The sequence below is a fragment of the Saccostrea cucullata genome, unplaced genomic scaffold (assembly GCF_032062105.1).
Source record: "Saccostrea cucullata isolate Sc308-1 unplaced genomic scaffold, CSIRO_AGI_Scuc_v1 ctg179, whole genome shotgun sequence".
NCBI classification, from domain to species: Eukaryota; Metazoa; Mollusca; class Bivalvia; order Ostreida; family Ostreidae; genus Saccostrea; species Saccostrea cuccullata.
In genome coordinates, this window is record NW_026932316.1 from 240,831 (window position 1) to 265,642 (window position 24,812).

General features: G+C 32.1%; 1 protein-coding gene across 3 annotated transcripts; it reads left to right on the forward strand.

The window, feature by feature from the left end:
* The first annotated feature begins 2,082 nt into the window (after positions 1 to 2,082).
* Positions 2,083 to 21,737, forward strand: LOC134234815 (adhesion G protein-coupled receptor B1-like). 3 transcript variants are annotated; one of them, XM_062716858.1, is made up of 26 exons: positions 2,083 to 2,322; positions 3,926 to 4,013; positions 4,324 to 4,480; positions 4,780 to 4,958; positions 5,087 to 5,269; positions 5,390 to 5,512; positions 5,607 to 5,689; positions 5,806 to 5,991; positions 6,177 to 6,248; positions 7,504 to 7,612; positions 8,018 to 8,128; positions 8,245 to 8,311; positions 8,577 to 8,694; positions 8,963 to 9,012; positions 9,202 to 9,319; positions 9,826 to 9,929; positions 10,146 to 10,248; positions 11,914 to 12,091; positions 13,660 to 13,729; positions 15,805 to 15,871; positions 19,642 to 19,727; positions 19,826 to 19,952; positions 20,102 to 20,143; positions 21,152 to 21,217; positions 21,319 to 21,366; positions 21,527 to 21,737. In XM_062716858.1, exons 2-26 carry the CDS (start codon positions 3,953 to 3,955, stop codon positions 21,593 to 21,595), a joined length of 2,577 nt encoding a protein of 858 aa, XP_062572842.1. In that variant the 5' UTR covers positions 2,083 to 2,322; positions 3,926 to 3,952; the 3' UTR covers positions 21,596 to 21,737. The 3 variants fall into 3 exon arrangements, with proteins under 3 accessions (XP_062572842.1, XP_062572843.1, XP_062572841.1); XM_062716859.1 differs by lacking the exon at positions 2,083 to 2,322 and adding an exon at positions 2,941 to 3,104; XM_062716857.1 differs by lacking the exon at positions 2,083 to 2,322 and adding an exon at positions 3,122 to 3,599.
* Positions 21,738 to 24,812: the final 3,075 nt, after the last annotated feature.

The following is a 24,812-nucleotide window of genomic DNA, read 5'->3' on the forward strand; positions in this document are numbered from 1 at the left end:
AGCTTGTGTTTGCCTGCATAACATAATGAGAATGAGGTACCCAGCACTCCAGAATGCAGATATGGACATGGAAGATTTAGAACACAGTATGATTCCTGGAGAATGGAGAAACTCCGTTATTTCAACTTATCCTCCGTTATTTCACCTGGGATCCCCTCGACTTCAGCCTCAATAGCGGTGGGAGAATCCTGAGGGGATGGGTCCCTTGGTGGGGCAACTTTTCTTTTCCTGGGGCCAGCTGCAGCCTTGGTTTTCCCGCCCTCGGCATAATTAACTCAGATGTGTTCAAAAGCTAATCGTGTAATGATCATCGCATGAGCTTGCGCCCTATCTGCACGGTTTTCAGTAGGCGTGGCTTAATCGGATTAGGCGAAGGTAAGTCGCAACTTAAGCGAGAAATGATCTTTAGTGGTTGAACCTTAAACGCACATAGATCGCACCTCAATCCTCTGATCATAATCAAATCGAGTCCATTTCGCAAACAGTGAGCGCACTGGTCTAAGGAAAATCGGGAGCAGGTCGCACGAAGCGGTTCTTGATCGCAGCGGATCTAGGCTACATCGCATGGATCGAGCGAGTGTTGAGAATTGATCGAGCAGCACGACCGTGTGCTCGATCAGTTTTCGCTCAAGAAGACTTAGCCTCGCTCATCCCCGCTCTAGCCTCAATTGCCCCTCGATCAATACGTCTTTTCCTCGACTGTATTCGCTGTTTCGACGCTCTCTTTGCGACTTTTAAGTCGAGGCTCAGTTTTTTGACATGTCAAAAAACTGAGCTGCGATCTATTTTTCAGGAAGACCATTCTTCGACTTTGAGCGACCACAGGAGACCGAGGCGTGACCACTTCGCGGTCAACCTTCGACTTCGTGCGATCTTCAGCGATCAAGCCACGCTCTTAGATCGCAACTCAGTCTTCCGGGAAGAATTTTTGGTGAAATGGCCCTATTAATATACTATCCCGATACCTTTCACACAGTATAATACAATGCCCACTCATTAAATCCTTTTTCTAATACTTGAAATTTTTTTTAAGAATTGCTCTGGTTGTATAATTTCCTTTGTTAAGGTTTTAATTTCTTTTATTACTTAACTCTGCTTTCACAGGATAATCAACTCGTCTATGTCTTTCCTTGACGTTCCTACTTTTTTAAAGTTTTTGTTCAGATTTTAACAGTTATAACCGTTTCTTCACATATTGTCCTCATTCGATACAGAGTGTCTGTCACTCAAATACTGCCTGTACTTTTTGTACACAGATGCACGACTCGCCTGTTACATATGTTCTTGATTCCTCCAACATTTTCAGAGTTTGATCAGGATTTTTTCTGAGTAAAACACAAAACTGCATCGTTATCTGCTGCTCCGTGATGTTCTAAAACGTCATCGTTTTTGTCGTTTTCAATGAGGACTAACTATCTTCTCAAGTTGATTTCTTTTCAACGAAGCAAAATATTAAGCCATAATTTTGAATACAAATCGATGTAACAATTCTTAATTTGAATTTTTGGGTTGTTTTTCATTTTTCTCCATTTTACAGTTTAGTGTAGTGTCTGTTACTTACTTAATTTTGACCTGCTCCGCTATCCGATTTTTGCATTTTTAAAGCCTGGATAAGTTTTAAATTAATCGGGATATTTAAAAAAAAAAAACAATATACAAAGCATTTGGGCTTATTGTTAAAATATTTCTACCAAATTTTGGTAACATATGACGTCAAATAAAAAAGATATAACACAAGTCCACGAACTTTTCGAACTTTCTAGTAACTCTCATGATGCATCGACAGTCATACAAATTAGTTTGTATTGAGATCAAAATTCATGATTAAAAATCACAGAAAGGTCGAATTTATATGACATTACATGCATATGTTCTCTTTCTGAAAAAAAAAACAAGTTGGTAGTAAATTTATTTAATTAATTAATTGATTAATATAATGAAAAATCCAAAGCATTTACATCATGTATTGATCAAGAAACACCAGTATTCCTCGCCAAAAAATTCCACCATGTGCTGTTGGAACAAAACTGGGGGGATCGGCAAGTGCAGGTTTATAAAGAACCACTTCAGAGAACGGTATATAGCAATGTCAGCTTACGTCGAGTGGCGTTTACGGAACTGTGTAGTAGATATTTGTATGACAATGTGATTACTTATATTTTCGAGGATTGATCTAACTCATAGTTATTTTTGGGGAGCTTCTTTTTGATTGGATATTTCTTTTGGATCTGTAGAATTCAGATTAACGATATTCTGTAAATTTTTGTGATTTTCCCTTTTCTTAACTTTTACTTCATAGTTATATAAAGTGTTTCAGTTTGGGTAAGTACACTATGATGATTTCAGTATATCTTTACAATATTCATGCATGGCTTAATTTAAGACCATAAACTAGGAGTGTGATTTTAAATACTTTAATTTATACTTTTCGTGTGTCTTCAAAAATATTATTTAAAAAATAATAATCTCGTGATTAAAATTAGTTTAGTTAATAAAAATGTTCCAGAGTAATTTTTATTTACTAATATAACTACAGTTTGTTCAAAGTTAACGGTTTTGGCCACAAACTTCCTGACTGAAGTATTTCTAAAAAGATTCAACTATTTAGAGTAATCGTTTTAGGCTTTAAAATATTTTTCTGTAGAGATGGAAATATATCAAACTTTTAAACAGTAGCTAATTTTTTGGCTTAAGTTTCGTAAATAATCTAAGTAAAAAGATACATAAACGAAGGGTGTTTTTTCTTGTTAATACCATATTTTTAAAAGCATTTTATACTTTATATTTGGTATTTCTGAAAAAGTTTGTAAATGCACCAGTACTTTAAACCTTTTTTTTTATTTAAAAAAAATGTTTTTTAATTAGATCGATTATAAAATATATTGTTTGTGTTTCAGGAAACTATATATCTAATCCCAGATAACTTCTTTATCATTTACAAACACCTTGCTCAGGTTATCTTCCATTATTAATCAAAGCTAGCTGTTATCTCACTTATCTGAACATCAAGGTGTTCCTAGCTCTGCATGTTGTATTTGTTTTATCCCGGATACCTTTCATAATTTGAATGTGTTTAATTAGTATCATACTGCAAGAACCAGGAGGTAAGAATTCATCTGACACAGTAATTCAGATTTTCCATTAAATACTTAGTTCCTGAAAGGAATGGCTTCTTATTTTGTATACCAGGGCAAACCTGTTAATTCGTTTTTAATCAAGCATGGACATTTGGGGTAGAGTTGAAAAGAATTTTGCTGACGTGTATAAAGACAGAATGGTACCACTATATAAAAGTAAACTAATCTCAAAAAAATTGGTTATTATGATCTTGGTATGGCGTGTTTAATTGACTTAAGTTCAGTTTCGCACTTCTCTTTCAGAAATTTTGATCCCTATCCATAGTCCTCCGTTAATATATAATAACATCTAGTGACTTTTATAGGGACAAGGAACCGTGTTGACTTTCTTTTTAAAATCTGTTCACATCGCCTACCTCCTCGACATGAAGTTAAAATGTGTGTGTTTTTGATTACAATCAGTGCATTTGAAGGAGATAAATTGTATTCCAATGTGTTCTCATGAAAAATAAAGAGAGAGATGTAAGGATTACTTTTTCAACTAACAACAACCTAATATATTTTCTCGTTAAAATTGTGTTATTTTGCATTCCTGAATTATAAAAAAATCATTTTATGGTGAATATTTGAAATTTCATACACCATTAGTGCATTTACCTAAGGAACAAAGATGCATATTTATAAAAAGTTACAAACATACACTTACGTACTTCTAATAAGTTGATAATTGCTTGCTTCGTAAATATTTCAAAAACGAAACCTTTGATATTATGTTTTTGTACAAACAAGCAGATATTGCTGAGAGACAGAAATCTTTTTTATTATTAACAAATAACTTGTCTTTTCAGGTTTATGTTAAATACATCGGCTCCAGTATGATCATTTGCTTCCTGTTGATATCCGCTGTTTTTCCCTCTACATCTGTCTCCCAAGAAAGTAAGAATTCCTCTTTGATTTGTAAACAATTTGATTGGATTCATTTTATTTCATAGATAGCAGAATATTATAAATGGTTATGTGTGTGCTCTTGTCCCTCAAAGTCTGTCTTTAAATCACCTTATTCAATCAGGGAATTCTCTATTACTTCGATGTTAAGAACTTCTTTATTTCTTGATTTGTGTTACTGATATTGTAGTTGTATTAATTCAATAATTTGCCTTATCATAAGGTCATATGGAAGTTAAATGTTTTGTCCGTTGTAAATGCTAGTTTGATTGTAACATATCATTTGATCAAACCAATTTAGGCAATGTACTGGACGAAACAGTCCGGTTAATGGACGGTAAAAGTCCCTATGAAGGGCGGGTTGAAATCTACCATTCCGGCGTCTGGGGCACTATTTGTGATGATAAATGGACGGACAGAGAAGCCGGGGTTATATGTCACATGATCGGAGCAACGAGGTACAGTTTCCATGTCATTTTTTCTTTCTGGTGCTGTAAAGATATGGGCGAAGCATTAATACCAAAAATATTCCTTGTGACTAATTTAAAATTCATATAATTTGATTGTCTTGTTTGTATAAAACATATCGACAAATCAAAAATCTTAGTTTCGTTTTTCCCCATTTTCTTTTACCGCCAAAGACATACTAACTGAGTCTATGAATTATTTAATTTCTTACAATATTTGTATTCATCCAAATAAACATTTTCGCAATCTTGTAAAGTTGAAATAATCTAAAATATACAACTAATTTCAGAGAAAATGCTTCAGTTAGAAAATTTTCTAAGTTTGGGAATGGCATTGGAAGCATTTGGCTCGATGAAGTCTCTTGCATCGGGAATGAAACGTCAATTGTAGACTGTTCTCATACCATGTGGGGTATCAACGACTGTACGCATGCGGAGGATGTCGGCGTCATCTGTGAACCCAACACTGGTAACTTACAATAGACAGACACAATATGAAATAATATTATTTATTATGAATCTTAATTTTCAACAGTTCTAAGGAAAAACATAATTTTTCTTCGATCATTCATTGAATTATGTTCATTATTTATTTAGAAACAACCATCAATCCATCTCCTGTGACAGCAATTCCGAAATTTTATGTTGCTCCGCAGGAAAATATAGTTCCATGGAATAACTCTTTCCAGTTGATTTGTTTCACACCATCAGATGATATCCCGTCGAGTGGTCATATAGTATGGTGCAAAAATGATGTTATATTCTTCAACAAAACCATTGGTAACTTTACTTTTTAACTCAAACATGTTACGTTTTCTTGTAGGAAAAATGTCATATAAAAATAATTTTAAAAATTATCATTCAATGCACTAAAAATTGAAATATTATTTTTTGACTTAGAATCACACAATGCCACAAGTAAATGGACTTACAGTGTTGGCCAGGCCTTATCGATACATACAGCTACTTATACCTGTGGATTCGAACAATGTCAAAGGTCATTGGCAACCGTACAAGTCACAGGTAAGCTAGCTTTTCATTCATTATTTTAGATATTTGTAGGTTTTTAACTAAACAACACACTTCAGATTAACACATTTTATTTAAAAATAATTAGAGATTCCAGAGAATGAATGCAAACTGGTCCAGATCCAGAAACCAAACTGTGAAATGGACAAAATCAACGAAGTGGGAGCTGAGGTGAGTATACTGCTTCTTATATATAATTCTATTTAAACGTGTGTATGTAATATATACAGAAATAAATGTCATTTTTATTAGAAAATGTTGATTTATGATTAAAATTGTTATTACAGATTAACCTTCTTGCTGAAGGAACAGAACCTAGTGACATTCATCACGTGATTAAGACGGCGTTACCAAAAATAGCCGCTGTCGTCAGGGACGGTATATCAAACGCCGAAAGTTTGGACAGAACAGTGGACATTATACATAAAATGGCCAACCTGGCAGACGCCTCAAATGTGACCTTACATCCCGAGGTACCACCTTACTATTAAATTTTTTAATAAATCAACATTACTAAACCGAGGCTTGTATTATTGTACCTATGGTACCCCTTTTTGTTAATAAATAAACACCAGGTAGACACCAATATAACTTTCTTTTACTTTTTATGTTTACTGCATTCGATAGTATGATAACTTTTGGGTATTTTTCTCACTAGACGTTTGTGACAATGGTGGATCACTTATTGTCTACCAATCGGACCACTGCCTGGCAGAACAAATCCACGCCGGTAAGGTGCAGCTTCAGTCAGTTTGATGTGTAGCAATAAGAAATGTGAAAGATGTAGAGCAATAAGGTTTTCTAATTTAACTTATATAAGTTAAAAGTCATTATAACTTATCATATCCATTGTTAATTTACTCCTAAGGAAAATTCTAGCGTTCTTTTACTCAGGTTTAATAAAAGGGAAACTTAAAGAAACATTTAATACGGTTAAAATACTTTACGTTTTCAATCTGCCTTCAAAATTTATTTAATTTGAATGCGCACTTTGTATGTGTTTCCGTAATCGCTCTTCATTCTTCTTAAGTTAATACCAAATTACCAAATGTATTTCAGTTTATGAAGCTGCACTTACAAAAGATTTATTTACTGTAAAAACTTCAACAATATTTATCACCAATAAATCTTCAGTAGGATTTTCCTCGTAAATTTAAAACTATAATATGCTATAAATTATGAACTTTAGGCTGAGAAAAATTTTCCCTGAGAATTAGATTTGATAAAAGTTAAGGTTTTTTGTCAGAATAGTTTCTTTAAGATATTGTGAAGTGAGACGGTAAGCCCGTGCATGAGAAATGAAGAGGGAGGAAAATTATGCAAGATATTACCATCTGAAACTAATGCACATTTAACAGATTTAGAAGCGATCAGGTTCACGAAAAACAATCCTCCTGAAACTGAGCGAATTAAAACTAAATCAACTATTTCTCAGACTTTCTTCATCATATTGCCATTTAAATAATTTTGACTTTCGGGGGTCTTTGTTTTTGTTTCTTCTCTTTTTCTTCTCTTTTTTTTTATCTTTTATTTTGGTTTCAGCTAAATCTTCGTAATGCTTTTATCAAATGCAATTTCAAGGCGTAAACACCTCTTCTTTCATGTTGATCCTCCCATCCTAATCTCATTATCGAATGGTTGTCTTTGGGCTTATTCAACTTGATGTTTTCTAGGTGTAGCTTTCTCATGCCAAACTAACGTATCTTTGACATTTCATGAATCATTCCATTTGATATGAACTCAGCTAGCCTTTTTTTCTGTTAGATGTACCATTGGTCTGTTTAATAAGTCAGTTTAATATGTTTAAACAAATTAGCGTTGATTTCTTAAAAAGTTTTCCCTTTAAAACCATTTTTGGCTATTCTTATATCAGAACTTTTTGACAATAAATTGATTTCTTGCAAAATATTTATATTCGATGCATTAATTTTACAAAACAGTTGTTAACAAGAGAAAAAGAGTAAACAGTCATCTTCTGTTTTGAGGTTGAATCCAGCGTTAATAAGATTCTACAGGCTGTATCGACGTTCGGCAATGTGGTGGCAAAGACGGTCACGCTACACGAAAACGTAACGTTCACTACAGAGAATTTTGGTGAGAAATTTGTAGTGTACATTCTGAACCACAGGGTTAATAATATTTAAGTACAGATCATGTGTGCAATAATAGACGAAAACCGAGACATTTTTTATATTCAATTTAAAGCATTCCATGAAGAAATAGTTTAATTTTTTCGGTCTTCGTTGCAAGAAAGCAACATGTCTACATTTTTTCCCCTAATTTGGGAAAGGAGATTTTTAAAATCAGGATGCTAATTAAAGTTATAATAATTAATTTTATCCAGGATAAAACTCTGTCAATATATTCAATAACGAACTGGTTTTGGCAAAAATAAATCCAGATATATTGAAGTGTTCCATATTATTACTGAAGTGAACATTCGGTGTAGGTTTTTACCTTAATGAAAACTCGTAATTAACTAATTAATCAATGTTCTAGTTATGACAGTGGCCAGGGAGGCTAGGGACAAAAGCATTCATTTTCCGGAAGAAGAGGAGACCGCCAGGACACATTTAGTTCTCCCGCCACAACCACAAATCAACCAATCAGGTAAAAGCAAGGCAATAATCTCATCTGCAATTGTATTTTATAAAATCTCAATTCAATCAATGTTGACATTTGTATATTAAGTAACAACTTACTTCATGAGATTGGTTTCATTGTAGATTTCAGTTACGTGGCTACTAAATTCAAGTCAATATCAGAAATTCTCTCTGGAGGTGTGACTTCAATGTAGGTCTATCTAACATGAAAAGGTTTATGAATTAATTTACTTATGATTTTTAAATTAAATATATATTATAAATATAATTATAGATAAATCAACAATAATTATAACTAAAAACACAATATTGTCTGAGTATATTAAAACTAAAATATAAGTTTATATTATTTGAAGTAGAAATTTTGATTCTTAAAAGGGTTTCATAATTTTTAACCGATTTCATAAAAATATAAAACAAATATCGTTTCTAAGTTACTTTTTTCTTTTCTACAGTAAACCTGAGGTGGATGATTCTGTTGTTTCTGACGTCCTAGCATTGTCTCTAAATGGAGAGAAACAACACTTTAACCTCAAACCAGGACTGCTTCTGAGTTTTACCCATCCTAAACACGTAAACAAAACAGTTTGGGAGATGATATAATAATATTATATATAATAATAATAATAATATATAATAATAATATCATATAAAATAATTATAATATATATTATTATATACAATAATATTATATAAAATATTCATCATACAAAATAAAACCTCTTACGTTTTGTAAAATTTGTAGCTTACTCGTGAGACCACAATCTGAACAAACTCTAAATGTGTTTTATAAAGTTAGTATTTATGAAATTGATACCGTTTTTGTTTAATTATTTGACAGGATATGAAAAAAGCTAATACTGAATGTGTGTACTGGAATACAAATAAAACGTAGGTAGTTTAGGATTCTCTAGCTTGATAAAATATGCCAATCGTTGCAAAGGATGAGTTTGGTTTTAAGAAATTAAAAAATGAAATTTATGTAAAAATGATTAAATTTTTAAATTAGCTTTTATTGTTTCAATTAGATAGTTAAGATTGTAAGAAAATATTATGTTAAGTTATATCTTCATTATACAGGAGAGGAAGCCATTGGTCCAAAGAAGGTTGCTTAACAACCAGATCTGGAGAGAACGTAACACATTGCTTGTGTGACCATCTGACTAATTTTGCAGTACTCGTGAGACCATACCAATCGGTTAGTATATTAAAATATAAAGACATAGAACAACTCTGTTTTATGATTACAGTGAAATACATCAGCTTATCTATATGTGATTCTTTTTCAATCTGCATTGCATCATAATTGATTTATAAATAGATTTGTTGCATCCAAAATTTGTCTGGTGTACTTCTGACAAACATTTTAATTGTCGTTGTTAATTTACTTTCTTTAACACAGACAGCATAAATAAGAATCTGTGATATGTATTTATAAAGAATACAAAACCTCAATTAAATCGATGCCATCTGGTTTTCTGTATTACACCAAACGAATGCTAGACACAATCAACAATAATAAATTGTAACAGCCAAAAAATACTTTTTCACTGAAATAACTTTTTGTTTCCGCCTAGAAGAAAGTCTGATATTTACAAACAATGAAATAAATCTGTGTTTTTTGATAATGATCAAGATGTCGAATGTCGAGGGAGTTTGTATACCGCTGTTCTTAAAGCCTAATTGTTTGTCTGCATTGTTTAGGAAATAGAGGAACCAGAGGCCCTGAAGTGGATATCACTGATTGGTTGTTGTGTCTCTGTCTTTTTCTGTATCATCACCATTGTGATTTTTCTAGTGCTTTGGAGGTTTGTGCGACTTTCTGTTAATTACATAAAAAATGACATTCTCCTGAAATCCACTCCGACAGATTAGTCGAAGCGTTTTGAGCATATGTTCTTGTAATTACAGCATATCACTCTAACCATCTGGGAAAAGTTTAAGCACCAATTTCACTCAGACGAAAACGTATACATTTTCATTTTAACATATAAATCATGCCAATATTGTCTTTTTACATACAGATTTATCCGATCTGACATGAACTTATTGGTTATTCATCTATGTTTGAGTATCGCCCTGGCCTACACCCTGTTTGTTGCCGGGGTGGAAAGGACAGAAAATAAGGTATTTTGGTACACGTCTAGCATGTGTTCTCAGTCATTGATAACTTGTGTAATCAAACCGTTTTGTGGCAATCTACCTGTACAAGAATGCTTTTAGTCCGTTTTTATTACTCCACTTTGAATAAACTGTACAGTATTAATGCAAAGAGATACCTCATCCTGGAATGTTGTGAATGTTCTTTGCCACACCAAATGAAATACTGCCCTGTCAAATACAGTCCACTGCTCTTAGTAATCTATGATTTCATGACAATTAAAGACAATAGCAATCCTTGTTTACTTCTGTTTAATTGTAAACAAATGTAACCGCTGTTACTCATTGTTTTGTTAGTTACAGAAATAATTATATAATACTCTTCCCGCATTTCTCACTCAACATACCTTCATGCAAAATGCACGCGTTACGTAGTTGATAAATACATTGTGTATTTATAAACAAGATTCCATCCAAGCAAAAACGAAAAAAATACGCTTCTCAGGCTTTCTATTTAAATGACACATTTATAATGCTGTCTGTCGCCCAGTGTTCTTGCTTTACTCCTCACGAAAATGTGAACAGCAGTGAAGGAGAAAGCCACATGATACTGTAAAACAACATATTTGAGAAGAGATGTTAATCAAATAGGGAATCTTTATAATCTGAAATCATGAAATTTTACGAAATTCACATTTTTGACTCAAGACTGTATACAGGGTTATTTTCGCCCTTTCACACTTTCAAAACAGTCATAATTTTGTTGAAAAGGTTATGCTGTATATTCTTTGAATTCGCCCCCTTTTATATTCTCCCAAAGAGGGTAGGATGAAAGGGGCGACAAAACAGGGGCGAAAAGTTCCCTGTATACATTCTTAAGTCAAATGAGATATTGACATTATTTATACAAATGTTATACCAGTATTTACACAATGAATTGTCTAAGGAGTGTTTCGTTATTTCCATATCAAGGAGGACACAGAGGGTGTGACAGACCTGCAGGGAATATATCCACTCCTCCTAATCCCTTCTCTACTGTATTCTTCTGTTTAAATGTACTTTTGAGCTTGAATACAGTTTGTAATCTTAATAATTTATAAAGAGGTTTATGGACCTATACCCTAGGTGACATGTACGATTCTAAACTCCCTATTTTTTTTTTATTTGTAGGTTTTTTAAATAAAATCTATAGTTTTAAATAAAATTATTTATACTATTACATATATGGAGATAATGAACAGTATTCTAGTTCAAAAAACCAATCAAACAATAAAATCAGAAGTAGAGCATACTCGGACTTCTTGAATATCAAAGGTGGAATCAGGCGCCTTGGAGGAGCGAGCACCCCATGTCGAATTGTCACCTGTATATTGTAAACATGTTAACTAGCCTATAGAAAAATTCGTCGCTTCTTGCTAGAGCCTTCTTTTAGACCCAAAAGGGCACTCCACCTATCTTTTTGTAAAAAACGCATCTATTCCCTTTTTCATTTTATTTATTCAATTTTTTTGCAGGATACATATATATTTTTCTTTGACTTGTACGTCTGGAAAAGCAATTTCTCTCTTCCTCGACATCTCTAAATATTTTAAAAGTTGTTTCTCGTAATACTTTTCACTAATTCTTTTTCACAAAACTAGTTTGTTCATCAAAGAACTTGGTACAATACCTGTTTGTAATCACCTTTTTCAGGTCACGTGTTTAATCATCACAGTGTTTCTGCAGTACTTATTCCTAGTTGTCTTCTGCCTCATGTTGGACATCGGGATATACTATTTTGTCCACGTGACCCTTGTTAAGATATCCTTTCTCAGTGCCAACAGATTTACATCAAAATCCAGGAAGACGCTATTCCTTCTTATTGCTTACGGTGAGTGCTCATCAATTTTTGAGAATGTTGATGCTATCTGAGAATTGTAGTATCGTATTCACGATCTGAACTACTGACCTAAATGTACTTTTTACCATCTATGAAGCGGTAAATAAAACTTGTATATGGCTGAGTTAATGCATTGCAAGAATGTTTTAACTTTTTCCACTTGCACTAATACGAAAATTATTTCTGGCATTATCTTAAAAGACCAAAGAATATCTCTAATTATAAATGTAGTATAAAAAAAATATTTCATTTCCTCTTAAAATACAATTTTCACATGCAGACACTTATCTACTAGCTTGCCACAATTAACGAATTTTTGTCAGCTGTAGTAATATCTTTGCTGTTTGTATGCAGGACACATTTCTTGAACATGAATATATAAATGTTAAAATACTGGAAACTATATAAGCTAATAGACATTTTCTTGTTTCATGCTTTAGCAAGTTAGCAGTTTGATTTACTCAATTATTAAAAATAGAAGAAAAGATCAAGCATATACAAATAGGAGGACCATGGTTTTTAAAATGGTGGGATTTTAGTTTTTTTTAAAAAAATGATTTGTTTGAGATCAAAAAGCATTAAGATTTTTAATGGCTTTTTTTTAATTTAACCGATTAAAAAACAAAAAAACAAAAAAAAATTGCAATAATATGCACAAGATATTGTGAGCATTCTGAAATTAGTTAGATGGAATAAAAAACTTTCTTAAAATATATATGATACTTCTGGGAACAAAACATTTTGTATAAATATGTACTTTTGAAATTATAACTTTCTTATTTTTAGATTTCTAGTAGAAATGATTCCATTTAATTACCTATAGTAATTTACCTGGAACAATTTTGAAAATTGAAAAAGCTACCAATTCAGTATTTGGGGGTATAGTAAACGCCATAATACAGTTTAAGCCTTCAATTCCTGATAATACTTTAGAGCTTTCTGGATATACCTTTACTCTCCCAAGAAATACACTTGATGTTTGGTTTGCTAATTGATTTTGTAGGAGTTTGACATAAACTCTGTTAATTATGATCCATAAAGATTATTTTTCAAAGGCATATATTCTTTTAAGCAAATATATTCGAACATTGCAGGGTAATAATATTCAAAACAAATATCACAGTCTTGCCTCTAAGAACAGAAAGAGGCTTCCACTTCTTTGATGGTAACAGTACTAGGCATATATCTCATACTACTGCTGTGCTAAATACCTTTTATTAATAGTAAATCTGACATAAGTAACAAAAAATGCTTTGCTCACGTGTTGACATAGAATGTCAATGGATTTTCCGAAATTATGAGAAGCATTATATGTAAGTGATTCACCCCCATTGCTTTCATCTATAACCATACGTACCACCGATACGCATGGTTGAAAGAACATCAAAACTCCAGAAATACGAATTCATTGAATTTCATCCTGATTTTTCATGCTTGTTTTGAAACTGCTTTCTCTCCTTTGTTATTAAAAGCATTCATAGTTCAAAACACATATTCTAGAGAAAAAAGCAGGTTGTAAAATGAGAGTTTGAATAACAGGTGCCTGGGTTTTTTTGCAGGTCTTCCCGCTGTTATAACTGGCATAACATTAGGTCTGACGTACCCATCTAACTACCATCCTAAAAATATGTGAGTATTTAAAAACAGATATGGTACATAAAAATTTATTGGGAGAAAATTCTTTAATCTAGAAATGAATTATAATGATTAATAATAGGAGAATCCAACCACTATATTAACAGATTCTATTATTATACCTCTATATTACACACAGATTCTAATATTCGTCATAGGCATATTAGCCATAATGTCTCAAATTTGATTTGAAAATGAATGAGACCGAATTTGAAAGTTTATGTTTATTTCAAAGGTTTTGCTTGTTTCGGTATAATACAATTCATTGCATGATAGTGAGGGAAATATGAAGACTTATTCAGCCAAGAAATATCATATTCCCCTCGGGCGAAGCCCTCGGGGAATATGATTTTCTTGGCTGAATAAGTCTTCATATTTCCCTCACTATCATGCAATAAATGTATAATATTCGTTAGGCTATAGCCATAATGTCTCAAATTTGATTTTATGACCAAGTATGACTACTTGAAATAAAAAAAGTTTAGAGAATTAAGAATATATTGGTCATTTTTCATATGCAAACTCTGTTTATTATCATAATGAGCACTTAACCTACATTTATAAAATTTGAATCCTTTGTGTCCTGATCGGGATGGATGGCGATTATCCCTATCAAATGGATCAGAGCTTCAAAAAATCCGATTTAATCCATAGATATATAGCAGAGAAATTGAAAACTAGAGGCCTCTGCTATACTCTATATGTCTTCTGAATTTAGGGCGATCCACGGACGCCTTAGTGTTATTAATTTGATCATACATTCATTAAAAAATTTAAATCTGGAACATTTGGATGACAAAAAATCTTAGAATTGCTAGAAATGAGCAATGATACCTTTACTAAACCGGTTGTTTCCAAGTTTTTTTTATAGATAAAGTCCATGCCGAAATTAGGCATAAAATTAAAAGTACACTTTTCTGTACCAAACCATTTCATCTTATAAATCAAATTCTTTTCATATTCTCTATAATAATGCATTATTAAATCCATGTACTCTATCACTGATACTATCTCAAAAGCATGGTTCTACTTCAAAATACATAAAATCTCTGTAAATCTTTCTCACTATTCCTGAATGTATGGCAGACAAACTCTCTATGTAAATATGCAAAGCAGTGAATTTTTAAAGAATTGTTAAAACCATGTTCTTCTCATCTCAGATTTTTCGTACCTGAAGAGTAAGTTAAAACTGCTTCTTGAATTCTATCAGAAACATTATTTATATACTTCATAATGAATACTGAAACATCTGTTTAATTTGGAAATGTATATATTCTTGGTTTATGCATCAAGCAGAACTAATACTGAAAACGTGATGTCTTAGAACGTGTCACAGCTTGTACAATTGCAGAGAATATAAAAGGACATTGTGTTCTCCCAATGTAGGAATCGAAGATGTGGTGTTCAGTTTTCAAACATTTTAAATTTTTACCTTTCATTCCACTTTTTTTCTTTTATTCTCTTAAACTTTAATATGAAAACTTGTCCAGCTGGTACGATTGCAGAGAATAAGAAAGGATACTGTGACTCAAAATACGAGAATCTAAGATGCGATGTAAAGTTTGCAAACGTTCTTAATTTTTTTACCTTTCATTCAGCCGCTTTCCTTTATTCTCTTAAACTTTAATATGAAAATTACTTGTGAATTACGAATTTCATTTATAGACTTGTTAGAAAGTATGCTGGAAAAGGTTTTAATTAGCAATTCAGGTTACCTTTGTTCATCAGATTTTAAACTTCTTTAGCATGCCTCGATTATAGCTTGCTGATAGTAAGAGCCTTGTTGTTCCTTACCATCGGCTAAATGTCTTCTATGATTCTATAATGAAATAGATAATGAACAGTGATCGATCTAAAAAAAATCTATAAACATATAAACAATTTAATACAATTCTGTGATCGGGACATTAACACGGACTTTGGAATTTTCAGAGATGGGATCAGGTCCCTATGGAGGAGTAAACATCCTCTGTCAAAAGTTCAGGTCTAAGTTGTTTACTTGTTACTTTCATATTCGAAGCTTTCAAAATTATGCAAAATAATCTAATTCTGAATTTTCTCTGAACCAGATGCTGGCTGTCGTTTGACAGTGGTGCTCTGTATGGATTTCTTGCTCCTGTTGCATTTATTGTATTGGTGAGTAAAATATTCCTTATTTCTTTTGAACACGAATGATTAAATAATAATTAATACATATATAAATAAATTAAATAATAATTAATACGTATATAAATAAACTGTCACAAAATTTTAAAGTTATAGCACAAATGTATTTTTCCAGAACAAGGCAAAAAAGTCAGTACTTACGTACAAGTTTTCAATACCAAGCGTTCAATACCAATGGTTTTCAATACTTTCAATTCATGAATTGCATTTGCAAAACAGAAAAATACTCACAATCAAATCCAAACTGATGGCGAAAAGCACAGTTCTACTACATTTATAATTTCTTTGTCAAATATATCCCTCCATTATTTCATAGGCATTCGGACTTTTTTTCAAATCATGCAAGGTTATAATTATGATTAAACTTCAAAGTAAAAAAAAATCTCGAATACTTCATAATATTTGATAAAAAAGGAAGAAAAGAAGCGATGTTTTCGTCAGTGTTCTTTTTTCAAATCAGAGGCAAAACAACAACCCTAGTCCCACTGTACTTAAAAGTGTGAAGGCAACACTTATTTTGAGCATAATTTTGTCCAACCTGCTATACATAAATTTTTGTCCCAAAATCTGATCACAACAGGAAGGAAATGTACGACTTCCGTCTCCTATGAAGTCATCGTCAAAGATTTCTTTTTCGTACGTTGGTTTTTTGTCATCAACATCTTCCTTAACTTCTTGTTTGTTTATATTTCCATTTGTCCCGATGTTCTTTGTCTCCACGTTCAAATTCTTATCATGAGGATGAACTGTAGAAGATTTATTCCTGTTTGGTGACGTGTTTTCGAATGCTTTATTTTCATAATCATTTGGAATGGTGATCTCTTTTTGAACTGTGAACATCTCTAGTGTCTTGATCATCACGTGATGACTTCTGATGACGATGACTGATAAAAATATAGAAATAACACTGGAGATCAAATGAACGCAGAGATACAATGACAAGTAAGGAATGTTTGTAGATTTCCTTGGCATGTTTTCTTCAAATAGGGTCAGAAATACAGTAAAAGCTAGCAGGACTGTCAAACAATATGTCATTCTTTCACCGGAAGTTACTGGAAGACCGTAAGATAAAGAACTGAGTATGGCCAGTAGCACTACCGGGAAAACTGTACTCATCATAGCATATAGAGGGCGTCTTCTGAGAAATATGGTGTACCTTACTTCCGTCACGTTGAATTCTCGAACAAAAACAGACTTCAAATCGGTCTTGATAAACTCCCATTCGCCATTTTCTGATATCTGTTTCATTTCATTTAGTCTCCTTTTGGGAACAAGTTTTTGCATCCAGTCGGTTGTCTGCCAGGCAGCGATACGTAATTCACATGACTGCTTATCAAAAGGAAACTTCTGGATATCTAGCAGACACTCAATCGTGTACTGGTCACCGGGATACCATACAACCAAGCCGCTAGAGTAAACGGAGACAAACGGATTCACGCCCAGGTCATGTGTGTTCGTCTCTGAGAAGTACAGGCTGATGTCGGGGACCCAGACTTTGGTGTATGGAATATTAACCGATCTCAGTCCTACAAACTCTTTTTCATCCCAGGACAGGAAGTCGTCGTACCACGTGACAATGAACCATCCCATGAAGGTGATATATTGATAGCGTTCTTCGACTGTCCTTAGTGAGTTCATGGTAAAGGTGAGATTGACCAGCACCGACTGAGTCTGGTCACGTCGTGGTTTGATGATACTGCTGTAGTTAGACAAAAGTCTCTGTTCCAGAAGTCTAGCATCAGCACAGAACGATGTCCGAACCAATAAGAGGATCATCATCGCTGTTCTCCAGGAAACCATTACTTTGTTAGTTCCTTTTAGTGAATGGACACGAGATAATGAAGTTCATCATAAGCTATGAAAAGAGTTAAATATGGCAATGAAATATTGAAATCGGGAGTGGGCACTTGCAAGCCATTAACATCATAAACCTACGAACGTGTATGTGATCTAGCCTCTCATTTGAATTTGTTATATCGGAATTATCCAATAGATTTGAGATTTTTTCCCTTGTTAATGTCACAAAAGAACTGTAGCGGTCTTTTTTTTTTATCTTGCGTCATCCTGTATCTTAAGAAATCGTCATTTTATCAATGACAATGAAGCAAATTATTCGACCTAATGATCATCCATAAAATTGTTAAAAACAAAACAGAGCATCTTAGGATGTTATGTCAATATTTACGTGTCCTAATGACCGAGGCTCTGTAATTTTCTTTTAACTAACGATCTTTTTTCATTACTCTAGACATTAAATCATTGAAGCCAATTAGTTAACAAACATATTAAAAATAAGTTAATTGGCTTATATTCTTCTATTTCCAAAGCAAAAAATATTAATGTCCACTTTTTTTCAACTTTGTGTATTTTTGTGCGAAAGTACTGTATATTTTTTAGCAATGGTACACAGAGGACCAAATTATTATACTGTGTAAAGTCACTGAAGATTAAAATAAATTGATTCATGAATTGTGTCCCATCAGACATGAAAAGGTCTAATAAACTGAAGGATGAATTAGAAAAAAGAGTTTGGCAAAGAAATTGTCAGGGAATCGCAAGGCCATAGCCCCATGGTTAAGAAGCAATATATTCAATACGTATGCCTAGGGATGAAAAAGTATTAACGTTATTAAAGAGTTTATTAATAGCATTTATAGTATTCTAAATACTAGTATTGAGTACCGTGTATTCAATTTCAACAAGTCAGTTATCTCATTTAAACAGGTTTGGATGAAAAAGTGAGAAACGATAATTTGCATAAAGCCTGTTGGCTGTTATGCAAAAATTATCCTATGTTTCCCACTATCGTTGATTTATATATTCTAGACAGTGATTCCTTATATTTCCATTTCATTGTGAAATAAAATTATAGATTTAGACTTTAAAAATGTAGATTAATAGATTTAAATCACATGAGGACTTCCAGTACCGTGTATTCAATTTCAACAAGTCAGTTATCTCATTTAAACAGGTTAACTTTTAAAGAATTATCACAGAGAAAAAAATTAGAAATGGAAATATATTGGCTATAACTAGTTAGTTGTATTACGAATTTGTTTTATCACTTTAATCAGTTTAACTTCTAAGTTGTTTCGTTTTAACCACTTCATCTCATTGAAACCAGGGTATTATAATGACTAAGGAGTCCGTTATAATGAAGTATTTTTCTTGTTATACCGATTATAATCTTATTATTACGAGTTTTAGTAAACTCATTTGTACGAGATAGATATCTCACTTTTGCGAGTTTGTTATATCTATATAGTATTTCATTAAAACGAGAAGAATCTCCTCATGAAAAGTAAATTGTTTCATTTGAGGGAAATAATTTGCATAACAAAATGGTAAGAGTTGCTTTAAAATCTTTTATAATTGAAAGATTATATTTAGTCAATTGAAACAAAAGAAATGTCATTGCATTGACAATTAGAATACAATTTTTATAAAAAATGTCAGCCAGCCTTCGACCTATTGAAAAATTATATTTACAGACAATGTCATTGCATTGACAATAGAATTTATGAAATGGTGATTTTAAATAGGGCTGTTAATATTCTTGTTTCATCAACTTGTTTATCAATGGCTTGTTTCATAGTTTGTTATTATTGTACTATGGGTTAAATATTAATTTCCAAAACAAGTGCCTGTGGTGTCATAGATGAATTTACTTAAACGAGTTGTTGAAGAGGTTTTTTTTTCAATGTTAAATTTTAACTGTAACTTACATTTCCTTTTTACAGATTAATTTTATCATCGTAATTACGTTGGTTGTTACAATGTATTCAACGCAGCTGGCTTCCACAGTCACCATCAGAAGGAAAGCAGTGTGGGTATTTTTCTCAATAATTCTAACAAATAATAGGGCATGCAGTGCATTGAACAATATGCGTCATGTCATATTATTCTCTCCCCTATTAATTGTAGAATGGGTATCCGCAGTATATCGACATTACTTCCGGTTATGGGAATCACGTGGTTATTCGGCTTCCTCTCCATCAGTGAAAATGTTATCATATTTCAGTACATATTTGCAATCCTTAATTCTCTACAGGTTTGTAAAATATGGATTATATTTCATTGAATTAAAAAAAAAATTGCATTGATTTTTTTTTTTAATCCATCTAATACCTGGTACGTCTATGAACTGTATGATTCAGTTTTTAGTTTTTAAGTAATTAAACCTCATTCTTCTTTTTTCAGGGATTTTTCATATTTTTATCAAACTGCATTTTCAATAAAAAGGTAAGAAAAAAGAATTATGCATATCAATCCTGGTGCTCTGATATGATTGATTAACTATTGTTTAACGCTGAATCGGTAATAATTCAGCCATATATCGGCGGAAAATTTAGTTTATTTAACGTTTGTTCGACTTCTTCTAGTTTGTACCATCTAGGGTTAACCTTATTAACTGATTTTTGAAAGATCAGTTTCCCTCACAGCCCCAAGAGAGCCTACTCTTTTTCGAAATCCAGAGAAACAGTCTTTTGCGTTCCAATGGGGTTTTAATCCTACACGGGCGCCATGTTGAACGTCCCATTCGAATGTTTTTAAAATTAGAAGAAAAAAAAAACATTTATAAACTGTTAAAAAAAAAAAAAATTGTTGTATGTTTTTCTTATCAAAATTGCTTGAATTAAAATATGATTTCTATGGCACGCCAAATTCACAAAAATGAGATAATCGTAGTTTCACAATCGATAAACTAGGTTTATCGGTTGTAAACTATAGTTTACAAACCATAAACTATAGTTAACAACGTTAATCTATATTTCACATCTGTAAACCAGAGTTAACGCGATAATCTATGTTTTACTTAACACCGAAAACAATCATTTGCGATTGCAAAATATAGATTATCTGATATGGTTTACAACTCTTAGGTATAGTAAACGATCTGATAAATATAGTTTCCCAAATTGTGAAACTATGATTAACAACTCTTAACTGTTATAGTTTACAAACGTGAATCTATGTTTATCAACAAAATCTATTGTTAACGCTTTATTACCGACAGATAAACTTAAATTCACATTCGGAAACTATAGTTAACAACCGTTAAATATATACAGATGAAAACTATACTTAACGAATCGTTAACTATAGTTTACGGTTTGTAAACTATAGTTTACAGTCGAAAAACCTAGTTTATCAATTGTGAAACTATGATTATCTCATTTTTGTGAATTTGGCGTGCCATAGATTTCTGTTACATCATTTCCCATGTGATTGGATGCTTTGTTTTAACAGGTCATCGAAATAATAACAAGAAAATCTCCCAAACAATCTACAATAACACACAGCTCACAGGACAAGGTTTGTTCTGTTGTACATTACATGTTTATCACTCCGACAAACTTAAGTATATAGCTTCTGTATTATAATTAAATAGCTAAAAACTTAAGTTATCTTTTCAGATGTCCTTTGTGGCAAACAGTGAAGTTGGAGATGAAATTTTAAATGAGGTACTGAACACTTTGTAAAGTCACTTTAATATGACAGTTACGTTCTAAAATTGGTTGATACCCGGTATAATTATATAATATTCTTAATTTTCTCAGCATCTGAGTATTTATTTTCTTCTATTTACTTATTTATTTGTTATTTATTCTTTATTTTTAACAGATAACCAAAAAGCTGTCGGTTAAGAAAAGTGGCAGAATCAAAGCACAGAACAGATCTCTATATAACTAACACTCGATTTTCAAAACTGTCAACTGTCTAAGCATAATATTACTAATTGACTTGTAAATATTCTATCTCCATTTTATTTTTCTGCGACATATATACATCATTGTTGTGATTTTTTCTTGTTTTTAAAAATGTGTTTCAAAGATGTTTATTTAAGTTATTAATCGTGGGAGTTGCCATACTGAAATACGTCGAAGTGATTCTTGTTGCATTCTTTGATCTACACTCTTTATAAATCTCAGAAATGCAAGAGAGCCACAATGATGTATAGCTATGGAAGTGCATCATTAGAGGACTAAAAAGTGGTTAAAAGAAATGCAGTAAGAATAATGACAACTAGACGAACTCCATGCAAAGCAACAAAGAGATCTCCATCTTTATATATGACATTGTATGCATGGAGAGATGCAAGTGTGTTCCAGTAATGAGGACACACAATACATGTATATATATATTTTTTACCTTTAAAGGTGCATAGACACAGCACTGTGAGAGCGTTTTCATTTCGAACATTTTACTCTGAATTTTCTAGATTATAGTTTTATATTTTTCATTAATGTACAACAAATTGCCACTTTTCCAAGTATTAAGAATAAAGTTTGATTTGTGAAAGTGCAAGAACGTGTCAATCAAACCCGACCAGATATTGGAAATTTCAATAACTTCGAGATGAAATAAGATTTTTATTTCATTTTCTTGTGAAATGCTCTTGCAATATATAAATCGTAATATTATACAGAAAATTTGAGAAAATATTAACTTCAAATCTGTGTCTATACACCTTTAATACAAATTATAAGGTTATTATAAAATTAAGAGTAAAAGAAAAATCTCTTCGACTTGAAATTTGCAAATCTGGAAATATGCTGCACAATTAAGTTTTATCTGCTTCAGTCAAAACATTTGATGATGGATATGAAATAGATGGGAACAATCCAGTGCGGACGTCTTTGAAAACTCTAGTAAGACCCAGAATTTCAATGTCATGTTTTCTCAGACGTCCGCGATAAATTCATCACGAACGACAAAGAAAACAATGAATTGAAATTCTGCTTCTAACTAAAATTTCAATCAAATCTTTTTTTTTCCAGATGTCTACAGCAAATTGTACCTGGCCTTTTCAATGTCTATCCTCAAGTGTTTTGATGTTAACACTATAACTGACATGGCAGTATTTTACAATATTGCTAGTTAATGTTCTGGGGTCTTACCACATATTATTTTAAAGACAAAAATGTGCAAATATTTCAAGACAGAAAAAATCTGCACACTCGGGTAGTTTAATCCGGGTCATCCACATGGAAATCCAGGAATCCATGATGCCAATGGAACTGACAGCTTATAAAGTGAAAAATAATTTACATCTTGGAAAAAAAAGTTTGTAGAGATTAAAAATAGATTTTATATCTGGCATTTGAATAAGATTTCTTATAAACATTATTCATTTCAAAGAAAAAGTGGGGTTATTTTTTAGGTTCTCCGAGTAACGGGAAACAAAAAATAGCAAAAAAGCGTTATGATCTATCAAAATCTTTAATCCCTAAGAGCATCAATATCCCCTGCTGTTCTTAAAATCATTAAAAAAAATTGCATTTTGAATACATGTATAGAAAATGGTCCATAAAAGAAACTATTTTTTTTATCTAATTTCAACTCAGGTAGCCCAAGTTTATGTTACAACACATATTTCCTGAAAATTTCACGTAAATCCATCCACCAGTCCTCAAGAAATGCTTTATAAAATTTGGGAGTAACAAAAATCAGAAGAAACAGTACAAGCATTATAAGTAAGGCTTGGAATGAAGTAAGACTCTAAATAGGGCAACCCTAGCAATGCAATGCAATGCTTTAAATTCGCAAAGATATGACGGTTTTATAATTTCAATTAAACAGGGGCCAGTTTCTATCTTACGACTAAGATCTGTCTTAAGACCGAAAATTATCTTAAGATTGCACCATAGCTGTTTCACAAAACTGTCATATCTTATTATAATTTTAAGATCTATCATAATCTTAAGACAACTAGATACATGTCTTAATTAAGTCTAAAGTGAAACTGGCGACAGTATATCTTTTGGCTAAAAACCCAAGGATATTTAAAGAAAAACGTTTTAAGAGATGGAACGATCATTTGGACTATATCAGGCCAGTGCAACCCCCCCCCCCCCCACCAATAACTTGCCAATAAATATACGATATAAAACCTTAAATGTGCCTACTTTATGTTTTTCCAGTTTATTCATTGCAAGGCATTTTTCTTTGGTTGTACCGCCTCCCAACTGAAATTGCACACCCCTTCTCCCAAAATGCTCAGGACTTGAAGTCATATATACATGTATATATGTACATGTATGTCAGATCCGGAAATCACATATAATATTATTCAAATTTGAATTTAATACCCCACAAGAATATCAAAATATCTATGACCAATCATTGCTAACTTATTTTAAGAATGGTTAGAACGTAACTCGAGGTACATGTAGTTTATTATTGATAGGTTAAGTAAATGTATTTTGAATAAATAATAAAAATAAGAAATATATGCATTTTTATGGATTGGATAGGTCCATGAAAGTAAGAAAAACTTCTGTGTAGCTACCCTGCATTTTTAAGACGTTTTACTTTAATTTATTTTGTAACATTGTGGTGGTTTTTTTCTTTGTTTTTTTTTATTTGAAAGTGAACATTTCATTCATTCGTGCAACATTAGATGAAATTCAAATAGTTTTAATTTTTTAGGTATCCCTCATTAATCCACTGGAATCTGTATGAAGATTCAATATGCTGTAACATTTGATGCTGTATGTACATGCTTTCTTCATGCTTTATTAATATTATTAAAACTGTAAAATTTTGATTGGAATATTCTTTCGTTTCCCTTCTTCATCTGTTAGCATTGATATTTTGTTGCTGTAGTTGAAGCGTTTTAAAGACACTTTCATCGAATTTTATTAATGAACTTTGAACACGAGTCGGTGATTCAAAAGCATTTCCTTCCTAAAATCATTCATTATTTGCGCAGTTTCAGAAAATATACAGGAACAAAAGTCAATATATGGTGATGCAGAGGAAATTCGGACTAAATTTTTCATTTTTGTCAAAAAAAAAAATTCTTGCAATATCAATTAAAGTGTAGAGGTTACATGTATTTTTAAACATCATTTTGCAAAATATAATGTGTATTAAAGCTCAAGAATTATTTCAAATAATTGAATGC

Coding starts and splice junctions, on each gene's coding strand:
- LOC134234815 (XM_062716857.1), top strand. CDS start 3,579: ATGAAAAATAAAGAGAGAGAT. Junction 3,600..3,925: donor TGAAAAATAAAGAGAGAGAT/GTAAGGATTACT, acceptor TTGTCTTTTCAG/GTTTATGTTAAATACATCGG. Junction 6,249..7,503: donor GGCAGAACAAATCCACGCCG/GTAAGGTGCAGC, acceptor TTCTGTTTTGAG/GTTGAATCCAGCGTTAATAA.